The sequence below is a fragment of the Mustela nigripes genome, chromosome 3 (assembly GCF_022355385.1).
Source record: "Mustela nigripes isolate SB6536 chromosome 3, MUSNIG.SB6536, whole genome shotgun sequence".
Taxonomy (NCBI): Eukaryota; Metazoa; Chordata; class Mammalia; order Carnivora; family Mustelidae; genus Mustela; species Mustela nigripes.
Window position 1 is genome coordinate 19264161 of NC_081559.1, and position 18537 is coordinate 19282697.

The following is an 18537-nucleotide window of genomic DNA, read 5'->3' on the forward strand; positions in this document are numbered from 1 at the left end:
TTTTTTTTTTTTTTTTTGAGGGAGGCTTGGATGGCTATGTATTTCCCCCTTAGGACCGCCTTTGCCATATCCTATAGGTCTTGGACCAATGTGTTTTCATTCTCACTGGTTTCCAGGAATTGTTTAAGTTCTTCTTTGACTTCCTGGTTGACCCAAACATTCTTGAGCAGGATGGTCTGTAACTTCCAAGTATTTGAATTTCTTCCAAACTTTTTCTTGAGATTGAATTCCAGTTTCAAGTTATTATGGGCTGAGAATATGCAGGGAATAGTCTCAATCTTTTGGTATCAGTTGAGACCTGATTTGTGATCTAGTATGTGGTCTGTCCTGGAGAAAGTTATATGTATGCTTGAGAGGAATGTGTATTCTGTTGTTTTAGGGTGGAAGGTTCTGTATATATGTCTGAGGTCCATCTGGTCCAGCATGTCCTTCAAAGCTCTCGTTTCTTTGTTGATTTTCTGCTTAGATCATCTGTCTATTGCTGAAATTGGAGTGTTCAGGTCTCCTACTATTAACGTATTATTATCAATATGTCTCTTTATTTTGGTTAATAGTTGGCTTATGTAGTTGGCTGCTCCTATGTTGGGGGCATAGATATTTACAATTATTAGATCTTCTTGTTGGATAGACCCTTTAATGATATAGTGTCCTTCTGTATCTCTAACTATAGTCTTTGGTTTAAATTCTAATGAGAATTGCTACCCCAGCTTTCTTTTGAGGTCCATTGGCATGAGACATGGCTCTCCATCCCTTCGCTTTCAGTCTGGATGTGTCTTTAGGTTCAAAATGAGTCTCTTGTGGACAGCATATGGATGGGTCCTGTCTTTTTATCCAATCTGCAATCCTGTGCCATTTTATGGGAGCACTTAGGCTGTTCACATTGAGAGTGATTATTGGCAGATATGATTTTATTGTCATCATGTTGCCTGTGAAGTCCTTGTATCTATGAATTGTCTCTGTATATTTCAGTTCTATGTCATTCTTGGAGTATTTCTCCTTTTATAGACCCCCCACCCTTAATATTTCTTGCAGGGCCAGCTTAGTGGTCACATATTCTTTCAGTTTCTGTCAGTCCTGGAAGCTCCTTATCTCTCCATCCATTCTTAATGATAGCCTTGCTGGATAAAGAATTCTTGGCTGCATGTCCTTCTCATTTACTACTCTGACTATGTCTTTCCAGCCCTTTTTAGCTTGCCAGGTCTCTGTGGACAGGTCTGACATTATTCTCATGTTCGTCCCTCTGTATGTAATGAATATCTTCCTTCTAACTGCCCTTGAGGTGGTTTCCTTCGTTCTAAGATTTGCACGTTTTACTGTTACATAATGGGGCATTGGTCTGTTTTCCTTGATCTTGGGAGAAGTCCTCTCTGCCTCTAGGACACAAATTCTTGTATCATTCCCCAGATTAAGGATGTTCTTGGCTACAGTTTGCTCAAATATAACTTCTGGTCCTCTCTCGCCAGCCCCTCAGGGATCCCAATAATTCTGACATTGGAATATTTTATGGCATCATTTATTTCTCTTATTCTGTTTCATGGATTTTAAGCTATTTGTTCCAGGCTTAAACAAGCCTGTTCCTTCTTTTCTATCAGTTTGTCTTCTAGATCACTAATTCGTTTTTCTGCTTAGCTTGCCCTAGCTGTTAGAGTGTCTAGATTGGATTGGGTCTCATTGATAACATTTTTGAGTCCTGCCAGATCAGCTCTCATGTCTGCCCTTAGAGAATCTATGTTGTCATTAATTGTTTTCTCCATCCTAGCTATTATCTGCGTAACTGTTACCCTGAAGTCTATTTCTGACATCTTGCTTAAATCCATATCCATTAGTTCTGCGGCAGAGATCACGGTCTCTAAGTTTTTCCTATATTGGGAGTTCCTCCTCTTAGGCATTCTGTTGAGGGGTCATTGAGGGAATGTACAGAGTCCAAATTATTGACCACAACCCAAGCAGGATACACCTGTTTTATAGGGACCTTAGGGTTGTCAGTCTCTTGTTCTTTGAGAATGTCTTCTGGGGGAGGGGACTGCCATGCTCTTACTCAGGCAACCCGATTTGGGTGGAGTTGCCCTACCCCCTTTGGGAGGGAATGGGCTCAGTGAAAACTGCTTTTGGGGGGATTTTGTTCTCTGGCAACTTTCTCTGGCAGCTTTCTGCATCCCCACCAAGAGTCAGAGCAGAAGTGACTGTATCCAAACCTTTGTCTCAACAGAGAAATCTGTCTGTTTGGTGAGCTCTCCAGACCACACCTTCCCCACTTCTGTCTGTGCTGCCAAAACCCACATCCTGGGTTGTACATCCCACAGCAGCACTCCCAGCCCTTGCTTCCAGGTCCAGGCACATCTCTGCCCTTTGTGCTTTTAAAACTGCCAGTTGCCTCCAGTTCCCATGTGCCCCTCCGCAGGACCCCCACCCCCCGGCACCTCCAGGTTTCAGTCTGGGGGGCTTCCCTAAAGTCCTTTTCCTGCTACCTACCTACCAGTCTGCTACCTACCAGTCTGCAAGTCTGTGCCTGGTCCCCAGCGAGGGAGGCTTTTGTGTTCCAGAGGTACAGGATTCCAGATGCTCTCTCCCCCTTCCATTTATCTTCCAATAGCTGCCCACTGAATCACCGCTCCCTGCTTCATACCTCTAGACCAACTCCCTGAGATATTGTTTGTAGAGATTCAGATATATCTTCTTACATCACAGACTGATTTAGTGGGTGTTCAGAATGGTCTAATAGATATCCAGATAAATTCAGGGACCAGTGCATCATATTTAAAAAAACAATAACTTTTTGTGGCTCTGAAAAGAATATTTATAATCTTCTATAGCTAATAGTATAGAAACTAGGTCCTATTATACATTTTTTTTTACTGGTTTTAGTAACACATTTAGTACACATTTTTTACTGGTTTGGGTTTTTACGAGATTTCTTTTTGTCTACTTACTTTTTAATCAAAAGCTTGGGACTGGAATGTTCAGTAAAACTTAAATGCTACTTAATTCTCACTGCCTATTTGGTTTGCCAATTTATTCATGAAAGTTCTTTTTCATGTCTCAGATGCTGGGAACTTAGTGCTGGAAACATCAAGTGGATTTACCAAGCCCCAATCTTAGCAGCTATTGGGGTAAGTGTTAAAAGCTTATGTTGTGGAAAGAAAGAAAAAAGGATGTATAATTAAACTCCTGCTAAAACCAAGACCTTACTTTGTTCTACAAAGGTTTAGGAGACTTGCCTTACAGCAATAGCTGTTGGGAGAGTCTGGACTGGGGATCATACTAATATTCACAGGTGACACTGAGATCCATACATAAAGCACACACCCTCCCTTTAATTAGCTAGCACATAGATTCAATTCTGGGGATTCAAAATATCTGTGAACATTTACATGTTCAAGGAGCTGGAAGGTCTAAAACTTTTCCCCCTTTGCATACATAATATTAGAGCTCCACTTTAACGTTCTGATCACTTGGTAGTAGGTCAGAAGAAGGAGGCAAATAACCAGAGAATGGAGGAATTACTGAGAGAGAGAAAAATGATAGTATGATTCATTATAAAGCATTGACTAAAGCTCTTCCTTGGCACGGTATCCCCAAGGAGTTAAGATGATTCTGTATGGAAACATAGCCCACAAAACCCTGTCGGATAGGTCATGAGGAAAAGACTGGAGAAAAGAATGAATATTGCATGGACCTTTTCTGTCTGTTGTATTTCACCTATATATTATTACATGTGTGTTGTAAAAGAAAACAAATTTGTACTTCTTTGTGTCTAATACAAGTCCCCAAAATGTTTATTCTTAATTTCCCTTGAAGATTTTATCTCATTAGCTTCTCCATGGTTTGATGAAGAAATTATACTTGTATTAATTCAAGATTATAAACATCTTAAAAAGAGGACTTATGTTCCCATATTAACTTGAAAGTAATGCAGCAGCCTAATTTTTAACTAAATTTTTTTTGTCTTTGATCTCCAATTTCTCACATTTCTCATTTTGTTTTCTGTAACATAATGCATCACCAGGTTTATCATTATATTGCCATGTTTGATAGCAGAGGGACAACTATTAATGGGACTGAGGTTTTGTAGGATCTATCCAGAATCAGAGAAAAGCTTATTTATCTCATAGGAAAAATGCAGATATAGAAAGAGAGAAGCTTGAAAAGGACTCATCATTTCAAAAAGCCATTGAGTAAATGTTTATAGGGAGAAAGAAAATATAGAAGACTTTTAGAGAAGCCAGTTTGTATCCTTGCTAAAACATCCCTTTAGCAAATTAGATCCCATTTCAATGTCCTAGGAGAAGCTGGGAACAGACTGTGGATAAATGAATGAATGACTTAAATTTATAAACTGTTATCATTTAATTTTAATGAAGTACTGCTATCTTAGTCTAGTGATGAGCTATCCCATCCAATCATCTACTGATAAACTGCATCCCTAGGGAACATTAGTGAACTTAAAGATACAAATTAACTTTATAAAGTAGTGTCTGGCCTTTACTGCTCTTATGTCCCTTTCATCCACGGATATTCTGTCCTCATCTGTGCTTGCTAGTCTTTCATCTTCTTTCTTCCTAGTTCCTCCTCCACTGTGTTTGTTCGTCCATCACTTACCATCCTCTTTTTAAGGAGATAACTTAGGCCTTATTACTTTTTTGTGTCCTCAGTGCCTTGTACGGGAATTGTGAAATGAGATAATTAAATATTATATGAAAACGTGGGCAAATTTAAGAACATTAAGTATGAGTTTTCATTTGACAAAAAGAAAAGATATATTAAAACTCCAAGAAATCCTTACCAAATTAAGAATCGAAGCAAAGAACAGTGGACAAAAATACATCATGAGACATCCTCCATTGAAACACTTGATTTTTAACCAAAGCTTTGGTTTTTGTTTGCAGATCTTACTTACTCACATTGTCAACATGCATGAGAAGTTTATTTGCTGGGATTTCTACATTGCAAAGAGAAACAATAAAATTAGGTGATTATAGAGGTTCTAGAAAATTCCCCATTGGGGAAAGGGAGCTAGAAATGATGGTATGCTCAATGCATCTGCATTTTATTTTATTTTTTTAAAAGATTTTATTTATTTATTTATTTGAGAGAGAGGATGATAGCGAGAGAGAGCATGAGAAGAGGGCAGATCAGATGGAGAAGCAGTCATCCCACCAAGCAGGGAGCCTGATGCTGGACTCGATTCTGGGACTCCAGGATCATGACCTGAGCTGAAGGCAGTCGCCCAACCACCCAGGCACCCTGCATATTCATTTTAAAGAAAACTTAGATGAAATCCATTTTAACCGTCTTGATTAAATGATGACACCTTCAAAGCAAGAATTCTTTAGTATTTTTCCAGTATCACAATATCCATTTAATCTTAAAAATCATAGTCACGATCTCAGGGTTGTGAGATTGAGCCCTGCTTGAGATACTCTCCTTCTCTCTCTCCCTCTCCCTCTCCCCCGATGTATGCACCCTCTCTTTCTGAAATAAAGAAATAACTAAAATCTTTTTAAAAAATCAAAGATTCAAGAGCACCTTTCTGTTCACTGAATTACCTTTTTGTTTTAGTATTATAATTCAATTATCACTGTTCCCTTTTAAGATTCCCTCATTTTATTGTAGAACCAGTCTGTAAGGGAAGAGATGTGCCCTGAACTCCATCCTAGTGTTTTGAGTGAGGTGTCCCTTCCTCTCAGCTGTTCAGTGTCCTGAAGCTAGAAAGAATGATGCAAATAATAACAACAGACACTGCATAGTGCCATGCAGTGGCCACTGTTCTTAGTGCTTTATTTACATAGATTTATCTGATCTTTTAAGTAGAGAAACTTCCCAATCACACAGTTAGTGAATGGTAGAGTGGGATTCTAACTTCAGGGTCAGTGTCCCTACCCAATGAGCTCCCTGCACTTACAGAAGAAGCCAACATCCCCAGTAGACTAGGGAAGACCCTGTCACTTGTGTTCGCACCCTTTACGTGTCATGCCTCATCCACATTTTTTCCTTTCAGTTCCTTGAACCTGTCCACCTCTGTCTCCTCCATGTTCTGTGCTGCATTCTTAGAATCCTGCAATGTGCTTCCTACTATCCCTCCCTTTAAATGCAACAGTTCATTGTGGCCTTCTTGATGCCTCCAGTCTAAATTAGGTCACCTGTTATAACCCAAAGAGCAAGGTGAGGTTGTTCTCTAGATCATCACAATGTATAAAACTTCTGAGAGTTGAAAGTCCATCTTGTACACTAAGCCATAAGGACCATATTTTCCTAAATGCCTGTATTTCTAGTACCTAGCAAGCTTCCTGACCCTTAGTGATCACTCAATAAATACTTGTTGGAGAAATAAAGCTGGCATACAAAGTAGATGCCCTGGAGAACTGGTAAGAGGAAAGAGGTTAAATAAGAGCCCAAAGCAAGGTTAGGTATGATTACAGAACCTTTGAGTCCATTTCATGGAAGCTTTTCATTTCTAGAGAAGGAAACTAAAGCCTACTCAGATAAAGGTCACATAGCTAGTGTGACAAAACAAGATTATAACTACATTTTTTTTTTTTAAAGATTTTATTTATCCATTTGACAGCGAGAGATCACAAGTAGGCAGAGAGGCAGGCAGAGAGAGAGGAAGGGAAGCAGGCTCCCTGCTGAGCAGAGAGCCCGATGTGGGGCTCGATCCCAGGACCCTGAGATCATGACCTGAGCCGAAGGCAGCGGCTTAACCCACTGAGCCACCCAGGTGCCCCTATAACTACATTTTTTGACCATGTTGTTTTCACTTGCGCTCCATGGGAAAAAATTTTTTTCCATTTTTAAGGTAATGTTTATAGTATTTTATATATCAAGTCTGGATAAAATATTTGCTTTTCACACTTGCATTATATGTAGCATGGTTTTATATAAATAAATATGCTCCATATATGCTATCAAAAATTATTTGTCAATAATTTTATTTATTTAATTTTATTTTTTGAAGATTTATTTATTTGACAGAGAGAGAGCACACAAACAAGCATGAGTGTAGGAGGGAAGGGCAGAGGGAGAGCAACAGAGAGAATCTCAAGCAGATTCCCTGCTGAGCATGGAGCCCAATACAGGGCTCTTTCTCACGACCCTGAGATCATGACCTCAACCAAAACTAAGAGCTGGACAGTTACCAACTGCGCTTCCTAGGCATTCCACCAAAACTTTAAAATAGAAGTTGGATCCCTCACTGAATTCTGGCTTTGAATATTAGAATAGAAGTAATTCTATTAATTGGCATTTGTGTATCTGGGAATAAAATCTGACTGAGAAAAAAAAGACACCAATTCTCATGAAGGTTAAGCAGAGTCGGTGAGGTGAAGATTTAAATATGACAAGTGCTGTGGTAGGGCTGGAACAGCTTCTGAGAAAAGCTGACATTCAGCCTGAAACCTGAGTGAGCTAACCTAGTAAGGAAAGGAGAGCAGAGGGAGTAGAAGAATGATCCATGCAAAGGAGACTCCAGGAACAAAGTCTCTGAGATAGCCTGAAGGGCCAGAGGTTTCAAAACTTAAATTTTGAGTTCTTTGTTTTGATTCATTTGTGGTTCACTTTGATTGCATCTTTAAATTTTTAATTGAGAAAGAATCTCATGTTTATGTGTGCATTATTTAAAAACCATATTTGCATAAAATTTATTCAATGTGTGACTAGTTTTCATGCTTAGGGAGGGGTCACTTTCTTCACCTTCTCAGTTTCCTATATCTTTGTTTTATCTGTACTTTGCCTGAAGTAGACCTTTAAGCAAAATTTTAGAGGAAGTGCACATGAGAGATACAAGGACTCTCTAAATAATTTTCTCTAGCATTATTTCTACACCTTTTAAAATGAAATTTAACAATCTCACCAGAAGTTTCCACTTGGTCTTGTTTTTTTCATTCCATTTGCCCAGTGTGTAAGGTCATTTATAGACTCAGATCTTCCTTTAGCAAAGGAATTTTCCTCTCATATTTTTATTGATTCCTTCAATTTATCATAATCTTTTCTACAGAGAGAGAAATAAATCTGCACGATGACTCTCAATTCCATGTCATACGTGTAAACATCTCTCCCCTCGTCATATGGGTCTTTGTTCTTTATCCCCCCATTTGGGAAGAGTCTTCAGTGGTCTTCTACATGGCTCAATGTGTTCTTCTGCTTTGTTAGATCTACTGTTTGCTGTTTCTGATATTGATTTTAAAACTTGATTTATTTTAGAGTCTTTACAATCTTTTCTTAATCCATCCTGCTCTTTAAGAAATTTCTGTCTTCATCTCAATCTGCTATAACTCAACTCTGTTTTATGGGCAGCATGGTGTTATGGTGGAGTCCCCACTCTCCATTATCCAGGTCGCACAGGCTTCAGGGCACTGCTGCTTGCTGGCTGTGTGGTCAGGGATAATTTGTGGAAGCTGTTACTCAGGTTCTTTACCCACAAAATGGGGACAATGAGGTGCCTATCTCATGGAACTGTTGTGACGACTAAAAGTCATTTCACCTCATACACTTAGAATAGTAAATAAGTAGTTGATAACTTAGTTCCTAATTCACCTTTATTCTCTACTTCCCTAAATTATTCAGAGTAATTATTTGGAATTTTACCCAACTGGTGTAGGAGCTATCAGTGTGTGTGTACATGGGTATATTTTATTAACTGATCTTTTAAGGCAACACCCTATACTTCTCATGTTCCAAGAGGGACACCATCCCCCAAACAACTCTACTATTCCTCTCCCTAAAATAGACACAGAAGCTGGGAAATTAACTTCAAAAAGGGCAGTTAGTTATATTTACATAATAACTGTTATCCTTTATCCTGCCAGTCTGCCACAGGACTTTATCCTAACTTTCGATTGGAAGTTCCCTATTCATTCTGGCAGATCGTCCTCTGGTATTTCCATTCAGTGCTATTGAGACTTTTTATCTCTATGTTTTCACGAGGGCAACTCATGAATCACTAACTATCTGATATCTTATCTCAGGGTCCCTCATTCACATTTGTGGAATAAGTAATTTTCAGTTTTTGAATACAAAGAAGTTTAATTTATGTAAATTTTTATAATCTTGAAGACTTTTATAATCTTGAAGACTCCCTTAATAATGATTTTCAATATTACCTTCTCTTTCAGCTCAATTTTATTCTGTTTCTGAATACTGTTAGAGTTCTGGCTACCAAAATCTGGGAGACCAATGCAGTTGGGCATGACACAAGAAAACAATACAGGTAATTGCAGGACAGGTATGCACCAGAGGAAATATTTGTGTTACCATTTAGAGTAAAGAACAGATATTGATTGATCTGAAATGTCTCTGAGAGATAAATTTATGCATATTAATTTTCATTTGGTTTAATTGTGCAAGTTATCAGGAGAGTATATGTATTTTAGGAAAATTTAAATAACCCAAAACCTTCCTAATGTGTTTAAGTTTTAAGTATTAATTAATATAAATTTTTAATCTGTTCTTAGCATATTGGAATTTTCCCATAAACTGTGTAACTTCCTAGAAAATCTCTTGTTGATGATCTTGGCAGACAATTTTATCTGTGTTCTTAAAATAATATATCATAACTGAAAATATCAAGAACTTGGGTTTGCTGTATTGATCCCAATTGGTCCATCAGAGTGGCCTCTACTGAATGTAAATCTTTAAGAACTTTCAAATGTACTGATTGAGTGAGGTCTGTTTTTCAGTCTTTCAGGAAGAAAGGGGAAAATTGAGTGTTTATAATCATTATTGAACTATGTTAAGGATGTGTCAACTTTTTCCAATGATCATTTTGGGAGTGCTGAATAACAGCAGCCTCTACCCAACTAGATATACATATCCAGTAGTCTGGTGGATTTGATCTTCTGGTGGAATTGATCTTCATAAATATCTATTTCTTTTTGTCTTGGTTTGTTAGGAAATGCTATCTGAGACACAGAAAGGAAGAAACCATAGTCAGCATTTTGGTCCTGTGTCACAAATGTTCTCAAAGCCCTTTGTTGAGTCATTTCCCTGTACTGTTTAGGTAACATTCACTGTCAGGAAGAAAAGATGCTGGGTGTGGACTGGAGTCTGGAATAGGCTGTAGAGTATGAACAAACCAGCAGCTGTAGACTTCAGCCGTTTGTAATGTGCTGTTAGCGGTAGCATTATAAATTGTGCCTGAGAGTTTCCAGTGATGGCCCTTTGCTATACTCCTAGCATGTCTCATGTCACTAACCATTGATGAAGACAAAGGCCAAGGGATGATAGAACAATGGAAAACGTAAATAGCTTTCCATTCTTTTCCGTAAAGTGGAACAGTACAAAGGTTTCTGAAAGTTGTTTATTTTTCTAGCCCTGAATAAAAGCTCCTATTTCTCTAGTTCTGAATGATGTGAACTTGTACTTTCAGTTAAAAGTTTCCCAAGAGATTTGAGAAACTCTGGAGAGAACAAAGGGTGAATTATTGTAAAAAATAGAATAGACAATACTTTGAGTTCACTCATAGGAGATTATTTCTCAAAATAACGGAAGAGAAACATTTATCAAAGATTAAAATGATTTACTATTTAGAATTCAGGATAAATTCAGGATAAATTTTAAATAATTGGGGCCTGGAAATTTTTAAATTTTGGAGCCATTAATTTGAACAGGGTCTAGGCTAAGAGTAGTCAAGGAAAGTATTTTCCTGCCAAATACATTTTTTTAAAGTAGCTGAAACATATTTAAATTCTTAATAATCTTCAAAGTTACAGATAAGATGGTGAGGAATGACTTCGTCTTTCTTTTTGGAGAGAAACATGTGGTTACTTACTTGACAGTGATTTGAGAATTCAGTATTTAGTTTCTGAGTTTTAGATCTCCCACTGTTCCTTCTGTCTCTTGCTCTCTTTCTTTCAAATAAATAAAATCTTAACAAAAATACTGAAATGAAATAATACAGTCAGCTTGTAAGAAACTGTTTATTTTGAGATAACTGCAGAATTATATGCAGTTATAAAAGTAATACAGAGGTAAAATAAAACATACAAGTAATACAGAGTTATAAAAATAATATATATATGTATGTAATATATAACATATATCTTTTACCCAGTTTCCCTCAAAAGTGACATTCTACGTATCTGTAGTTCAAATTAGTTATTTTAAAACAAGAAGGATTTTTCAAATTGTGTAGAAAATTAAATAATCTATCAGATTTAACAATAGGGCTAATGCATTTCATTCTTTTTTATATTACAACTCAATCCCCTTAAGAGAAGATTGCCAGGACTGGAAGAACATGAGATATGAAAAATGCAAAATTCAGTGGAAAAGAACACTTGAATATTTTGGCAAATTTGACTTTCTATTCAACATTAGACAAAAATCGTATTTATTATTTTTGGAATAAATGCAATCAGTGTTTATTATGCAATATGATAGTAAAGAGGACAGATTTTAAGGTTGAATCCTCTACTCATTGTCTAACTTCGGGTGAATACTTTCCTTTTCTGAGCCTCTATCCTTATCTGGACATAGGAGAATAATGGCTCTCTCACATGGTTGGCAGAATAAAAGAAGGCAACCAGTACAGGAAATGACAGGAGCGTGATAGCCAACGGCTTCATTGACCGAGTACCGCTCTTGGGCCATGCAAGAGATTCAAAGTTAAGAAGACATGGTTTCTGCCTGTGAAAAAAATTTGAGAGAGAGAGAGAGAGATAGATATTGATTTAATTAAAATGAGGACAGTGCTAGTAGAAATGCACTTCCAAAGTGTTATGTGTATAGAAAAAAAGGAAAGATTAATTAAGCTCAAGAGGGATTGAAAGAGGCTTAGGGTAAGTACTGTTTTTTTTTTTTTTTAAAAAAAAAAAGCTAAGTTGACTCTTAATAGAATAGTAGAAAATTTCCAGCACTTTTCACCTGGAGAGAGAGAGAGTGCAAGAATTGGGTATCTGTTTTCTAAGTAGGATGCTGAGTCCTACACACTGTTTGATTCCTTTATATTCCTCCCATGGCTTTGCTCTTGGCTGCAGAGCCACAACCATGTCTCCAGCAAGCCAGAAGGCTACTTCAGCTGGTGCACCGCTGATCATTTCATTAGACAGCTGTACCTTTTCAGAGAGCCAGGCTGCAAAGATGTATAATGTGCATGAATGGCCAGATGGACACCAAGCAAATCAGTGCCTAGGATGGCTGCCTGATTTGATGTCCGTGGAAAAATCCATCTTTATAAATGAACAGACAGATAGATGACCCATGTATACATTGGCCAGGCACATGCCTCTGCTTCCAACTTGTTCACTGTCATTGAAGGATAAATTTTAAAAGAGGATGTAATCATAAATGAACACACCTCAAAGATTTTATTTCATTCATTAATGGGGGAAATGGTAAGGCATTACACATGTTTAACAGAGAATTATGAATGTTAAAATGAATTTACAAATGGATGCAAATAATAAATTATTAACACCCACAGGGCTGTAATTAGTGGCATTGCATTGAACACAAATTGCATTTCTATGGACAGAACTTATTTGCACTGTTGTGGAGGGCAGATTTCTAAGATGAACCCACGCCCCCCAGAAGATTACTACCTCTGGTGTATATGCCCTATATAATCCTCATCCTTCACACACCTTCTTGAGCAAGACCTGTGATGGGATAAACTCTCCCTTGATTAGGTTACATTATATTGGAAAGGTGATGGGGTAGTCACTCCTGTGACTGGCAGCCTGGAGAGAGATTGTCTTGCAGGCTTTGAAGAAGTAATCTGACATGTTGTGAAGGTCTGTGGTTAAGATCTGGGGGACCTCTTAGAAACCGAGAGAGACAAAATAGATATTGGTTTAAGCCACTAAATTTGTGGTGATTTGTTTCATAGCAATAGAAAATGAATTCAATTTTGGTTTTCTACAAGTTCACTTTTATCTCTACAGAGTTTTTATAAAAGAGCCTAGTTACAGATAAAGGGAGAGAGAAAACCCAGACGGCTGAGCTAGCAGGATTCCCAATAAATTTTAGTCTGACAGCTTTTTCTTATTCTGCATTGAACCAAACTCTCCGTAAACTTTTCATTTGTGATTTTTTCACAATGTGTTTTACTTCTTTCTCCCTTGCTTCTTCCCTCCCGCTGTCCCCTCCCTTTTCTTTTCTTTCTTTCTTTCTTTTTGTTGTTGTTTTTCTTTTTGTTTTAGCCTAGTTTTTGGCTCCTAGGCACACACAATAGTAGCAATTAAAGTTAGCTTGATTTTGAGAATAGTCTCCAGGGGGATTTATCCATTCATCTTAAAGGAAGAAGTGCAGGGTGGTTTTTGTTTGTTTTTGTTTTTTCAGATTGATGTTAACCAAGACTTCTAAAATTCTGCAAGTATGTTCCCGTTTATCTGATTAGAGTGAATTACAGCATCATAAAGATACTCACAGTGTCTTGCTCATATAGGCAGTGATGTGAAGAGGATAGTCACTAGGCGGGTTTAGGAGGAGCCTCCGAAAGTTGAGAGAAGGAGTTAGGTCAGAGAAATCCATTGTCTTATCAGGGATGCTGCCTTGAATGAAACAGACTTTAGGTAGAATTTTCAAATTAAGTAGACTATTGGTGAGTCAAGGTAGGAAGTGTGGGACTAGAGCACCATAGGAGAAAGCCCCTAGACCACCAGGGAAACTGGGTGTGAGGCAGAGCGGATAGCTCTGAGCCAAGAAGAGCAGAAGGCCTGGGCACTAGTGAGAGATACAAGAGGCAGAGGAGAATGGGATGGGGAAGGTGTGCAACTCCAAATGCCCAATTTAGGCATTTTAGTACGGTTCTGTGGGATACCCAGCTCCTGCAGGACCTAGAAAGATGGTTATAGTAGGAAAATGGATGTGTCTGGAAGATGATCCTCCCTATGAAAGCATTAGACTGTGGAGCTCTTATAAACTTCTGGGCCCTGTTCCCTCATTTTAGAGAAAAGAAAGCTGAATTACAGTCACTCAAGAAGTTAATGGCAAATCTGGAACCTGAATCCAGTTCTGTTTGGCTTCACTCATACTGGTTATTTCCAAGAAGAGAACTAAGCAAGTTTATAAGTACATAAGGAAGGAAGGAGGGCAGCGAGGTAGGAAAGAAGGAAGAAAAGTAGCTGGAGGTAAGACTAGTGAGAGAGGGAGAAGGTTGCAGTTGTTTGAGATTACTGAGGTATCAATGATTTGTAAAGAAGGGAATATTTGAGAAATAAAGAATCGACCAGATTTGGCTATTTCTTGGATAAAAAGTACAACAGAAACACATGATGTGCTTGGGTGTATCAGTTGTGTGCTGTGCAAATGGATTGCTGCAAATATCTGTGGCTTACCAACACACTTGCTATTTGACTGTTTCTTTAGATCAGGAGTCTGGACATGCTTTGGCTGGGTCTCCTGCTTCAGAATCTCTTACAAGACTCAGCTGATATGGCAGTCAGGACGGCTGTCAGGACTGCAGTCTTATCCCAAGACTGGGGAAGAATCCACTTTCAGGAATCCATAGCCAAGTATATTGTTGACAGGATTCAGTTTCTTGCGGGCTGTTGGCCGATGCCACCTCTCCTTGCCATCTCTCCCATTCAGCAGAGTAGCTCACAACATGGTTACTTGCTTCCTTGAACCAAACAAAGGAGAGAGTTTGCTAGTAAACTCTCTCTTTTTTTTTTTTTTTTTTTTTTACTAGCAAAATAAACTTTCATTTTTACTAGCAAAATGAAAGTTATACTCTTATGAAATGTAATCACAGAAGTGACAGCTCATCATTTTGGCTGAAATTGATCAGTTAGAAGCAAGTTCCTGGTCTTTGCCCACACTCAAGGAGACAGGACTAACAAGAATGTAAATACCAGATAGGGATCATTGGGGGCCATTTTAGAATCAACCAATATCTTGGAAACCTGGGGTTCCTCCAGTTACACAAGAAAATGTATGTGAAGAGGTAGTTATGGGAAATAAAGTCAAATTGCTTAGCATGCAAAAAAAAAAAAAAAAAAAAAAAGAGTCCAAAACCTAGAACTGTAGATATTTTGTAGGATATTTGACAGAGGATATTTAGAAAAGTAGGAACTACTGACTACATGCAGCTTATAAGAAAATACAAAATGATTAATGCAGATCCAAATGTAAGAAGAATTTAGGGGGTAGTTAATTTTAAAATGAAGAAATGTACTCTATGAAGGTAAAGACAGTTAACAAGGATGGAGGTAATACTTGTTTTAAGTCCCAAACATAGATGTTAAAATAAACTTAGGGCAGAGAAAAAGGGCTTTTCATGGCTTTATGAAACTAGCATCCTATGCCAGAGGAGTGGAAATGGGATTAGAAAGATTGAAGGGATAATAATCTTGGGACATGAGAATAAATGACTTGATTTAGTATAAAAGGGCAGGAGGAGGAGGGAGGGGAATAAAGGCGAGCAGAAGCCATGGGGTCGAAAGAGATGGAAAAAATGCAGCCCCCCTTAGCTCTAGTAAGCTTTGCTTTTTCCCCAGCAAGCTGTCTCTATTGACAGGCACTGGAAGTTGATGAATATAAGGGCTTGGTATTCTCTTTCAGGAAACTCGCCAAATCAACCCTGGTCCTTGTGCTGGTCTTTGGAGTGCACTACATCGTGTTCCTGTGCCTGCCCCACTCCTTCACGGGGCTGGGCTGGGAGGTCCGGATGCACTGTGAGCTCTTCTTCAACTCCTTTCAGGTAGAGGGTGCCAGCTAGTAATGTGGTTCTTGCATTTTGCTTTTATTCCCCCTTTGCAACTTTGTTCTCTGCCCCTCTGTTGGGCTTTCAGGGACTTGTCCCCACAGGGCCATGAAAAGGCATTATTCTCTGGAGTCTGTGCTTTTAACTTCTGACCAGAGCAGGAGCTGCATCTCACAAATACGCCTGGGCAGTGAGACAAGAAATCGTATTGTTGTAGACTATGTAATGTGTACAGAGTAGCATGTGTATATAGAAAGTAAATGAAAGACAATGAAAAAGCAGACAGGGAAGAGGGAGAGAAAATTAAAAAGTAGCTTCTTTCCCTTTTATCTCATTTGAAAATATGATTGCCATCATCTCTCACATGGCTTTCTGTGGACACCGTTCTTCTCCTCCTGGCTACTCGCTGCCTCCCATGGCTGCCTTTAATCTAGTCTCCATACAAGGGTCTGAAGGATCTTAAAAGTAAATTTGATCATGTCCGTTATCTACCAGAAGTACCCAGAGATTCCCACTGCACTCAGAATAAGATCCAAATGCCATTTGTTGCCATGCACAGCCCTCTGTGACAGGGATCCTGTCCAACTGTGACGTTGCGTGCCGTCATGTTCCCAGTCACCGGCTAAGTTTGAGCCCCACTAGCACTTCCACACTTTCTGTTCCTTGAGCTCATTCCTGTCTTAGGGGCTCAGAGTTACTGTTTGCTCTGTCTGGAAGGTGCTCCCTGCTGATATTCACAAGCCTTCTTCTTGTCACTCAAACCAGCTTAAATGCCATCTCTTCAACTCGGGTCTTCATTTAGTTCCCCATTCATTTCCATTCTCTTTCACGCCACTTGTTTGGCCTGCATAGCTCTTATTATTTTACACTTTTCTAGTGTGGCTAGTCGTTTATATTTTATCCATCATCCATATTTCCTTTTAGAATGTAGCTCTAAGGGAACAGGGACCTTCTCTGTCTTGATTGACTCATTTATTCCTGGCATGCTGAGCAGTTTGCCCTGTAGAAGCTCAATAAATATTTTTGAATGAGAAACAAAAAGTTTCTTTGTTTTTTTACCATATAATAGCCTATGTCTGTAGTTTCCAGCATTCGCAGTGTATAAATATCTCTTACCAACCAGGGGATATTCTGTAATCCTTGAGTGACAACATAAATAAAGCTCATATAATAGAAGTTGTTGCGGCCGGCGCGACAAATCGACCAGGAACGTGAGGGTAAGAGGATGGTGAAAAGAAATTAAGAGACAAAGAGATGGGGGCAGGAGGAGCACTGAGGATGATGTCCAACAGGGCCGATTTTATTGCACATCTTACAAGCATTTATAAGGCAGACCACAATGGAAGGAGTAATACATCAGTATCTAGTCAGATGACCGCAGGTTTCTATAACAAGTTTACATTAACTACAAGCAAACCTCGTGATGCCAGGTAGTCATGTAGTCACGGCTAATGCCATTAGCTACTATTGATGCAAGACAATCAACCAGGGAGTGGGTTATGGGAAGCACAGGAACAACAAGGACCAACTAGGAATTCATGACCCTGACCACATTGTTCCCTTCTGTAGGGGGAGTGTGTGGGAAGTCACATAGGCGAGCGCACGACACATAGCACAGACCCTTTCTCAGTGTTAACTCAACTTTCCCATCCTTAACCCCTTGTCAAGGCGTCTGGACTTTAAAAGAGACACAAGTCAGGTCCTGGTTTGGTCCTCGACTGCAACCATGCCGTGGCCTCCAACAAGAAATCAGTTATTTGTGTGTCTTAGAGTGTTTTATCCCGTTACTTTGTTTGGTTCAGCTGACACCAAGGAAGGATCTCAGACAAATATAATGTAAACTTAAAGATTAATAAAATTTTCTGAAGGAAGCAAAACACAACGCAGTTTTTCAATGTATGTATTGTGATCCAAGGTGCCTGAGTGCTGTGGACATCATGAGTTGTCAGCATGCTAACCTTCTCTTCTGTTCCCCAGGGATTCTTTGTGTCTATCATCTACTGCTACTGCAATGGAGAGGTAGGTTTGAAGGACCCCCCCCACCCCCGTCCCATATCCCACAGCTCTAGCTCCAAGTAAGCTTGGAAATGGCTATCACAGTGTGACCTAATCTCTTTAGGATTCCCAGGAGCTACAGGAAAAAATGAATAGGGAGAAAGGAGATATTTCAATCATAAATGATTTTGAGGAAAGCAAGAATTAATGTAAATAAGCTAGAGTCTTTCTCTTCTAGCACTTTTCAATGTCAATTCAGTTGGAAACTGATAGCAAAATACCAACTTGTTAGAGTGTAAACTGATACTTGGAAGGACAGTGAATTTTGTATTCCAGTCAATACTTAAACTGATATTTAATTTCAAGTTCAATAGGAAATAACAAAAAAAGTTTCCTTGAGACAAGAAAGAATATTTTGATATATTTATAACTATACAATGGTTACCGGAAGCTTTCAGTTCATTTAGGGGTTGGCTGGGGAGAAGGAGCCCTACTGTTTTTTCAGGTGACACCAGCTAACCCGATTTCTACTGTTTTCCACAGAACTTCCAGATAAGCTCCTTTTTGGTAAATGGCAATAGCAGTAGAATAGAATCTTCAACCACAGGTTGGAAGCAAGCGCCCCACCCCATTAGCAATGCATTTGCGTGCTTGCTTTTCATGGTATAAGTTTCTTCCCCATATTTTCCTCCTTCAGGATGCTTATGCAAAAGGGATAGTATTACATTTCAGGTTGAGTAAATTCCATGCCATTCTTCAGCCACAGCTGGCACGATGTCTCTCTCCTTCTCTTCCAACCCATAAGCCTCTTTTCCCTCTCCCACAAGTCAGATGTTTGTCTTTTTCTTTCTTTCTTTCTTTCTTTCTTTCTTTCTTTCTTTCTTTCTTTCTTTCTTTCTTTC

The 18537-nt window shown here is 38.8% G+C and overlaps 1 protein-coding gene across 2 annotated transcripts in view; it reads left to right on the forward strand.

Moving 5' to 3' along the window:
* The window catches only part of PTH2R (parathyroid hormone 2 receptor), an 87548-nt gene that overhangs the window by 67992 nt on the left and 1019 nt on the right, over window positions 1–18537 (forward strand). Inside the window, exons 9-12 of one of the 2 annotated variants that reach the window (XM_059392661.1) lie at window positions 3044–3110; window positions 9111–9205; window positions 15499–15637; window positions 17618–17659. In XM_059392661.1, the coding sequence (XP_059248644.1) occupies window positions 3044–3110; window positions 9111–9205; window positions 15499–15637; window positions 17618–17659 (343 nt within the window). The remainder of the gene's footprint in view (window positions 1–3043; window positions 3111–9110; window positions 9206–15498; window positions 15638–17617; window positions 17660–18537) is intronic. The other variant, XM_059392662.1, reaches the window with a different exon arrangement.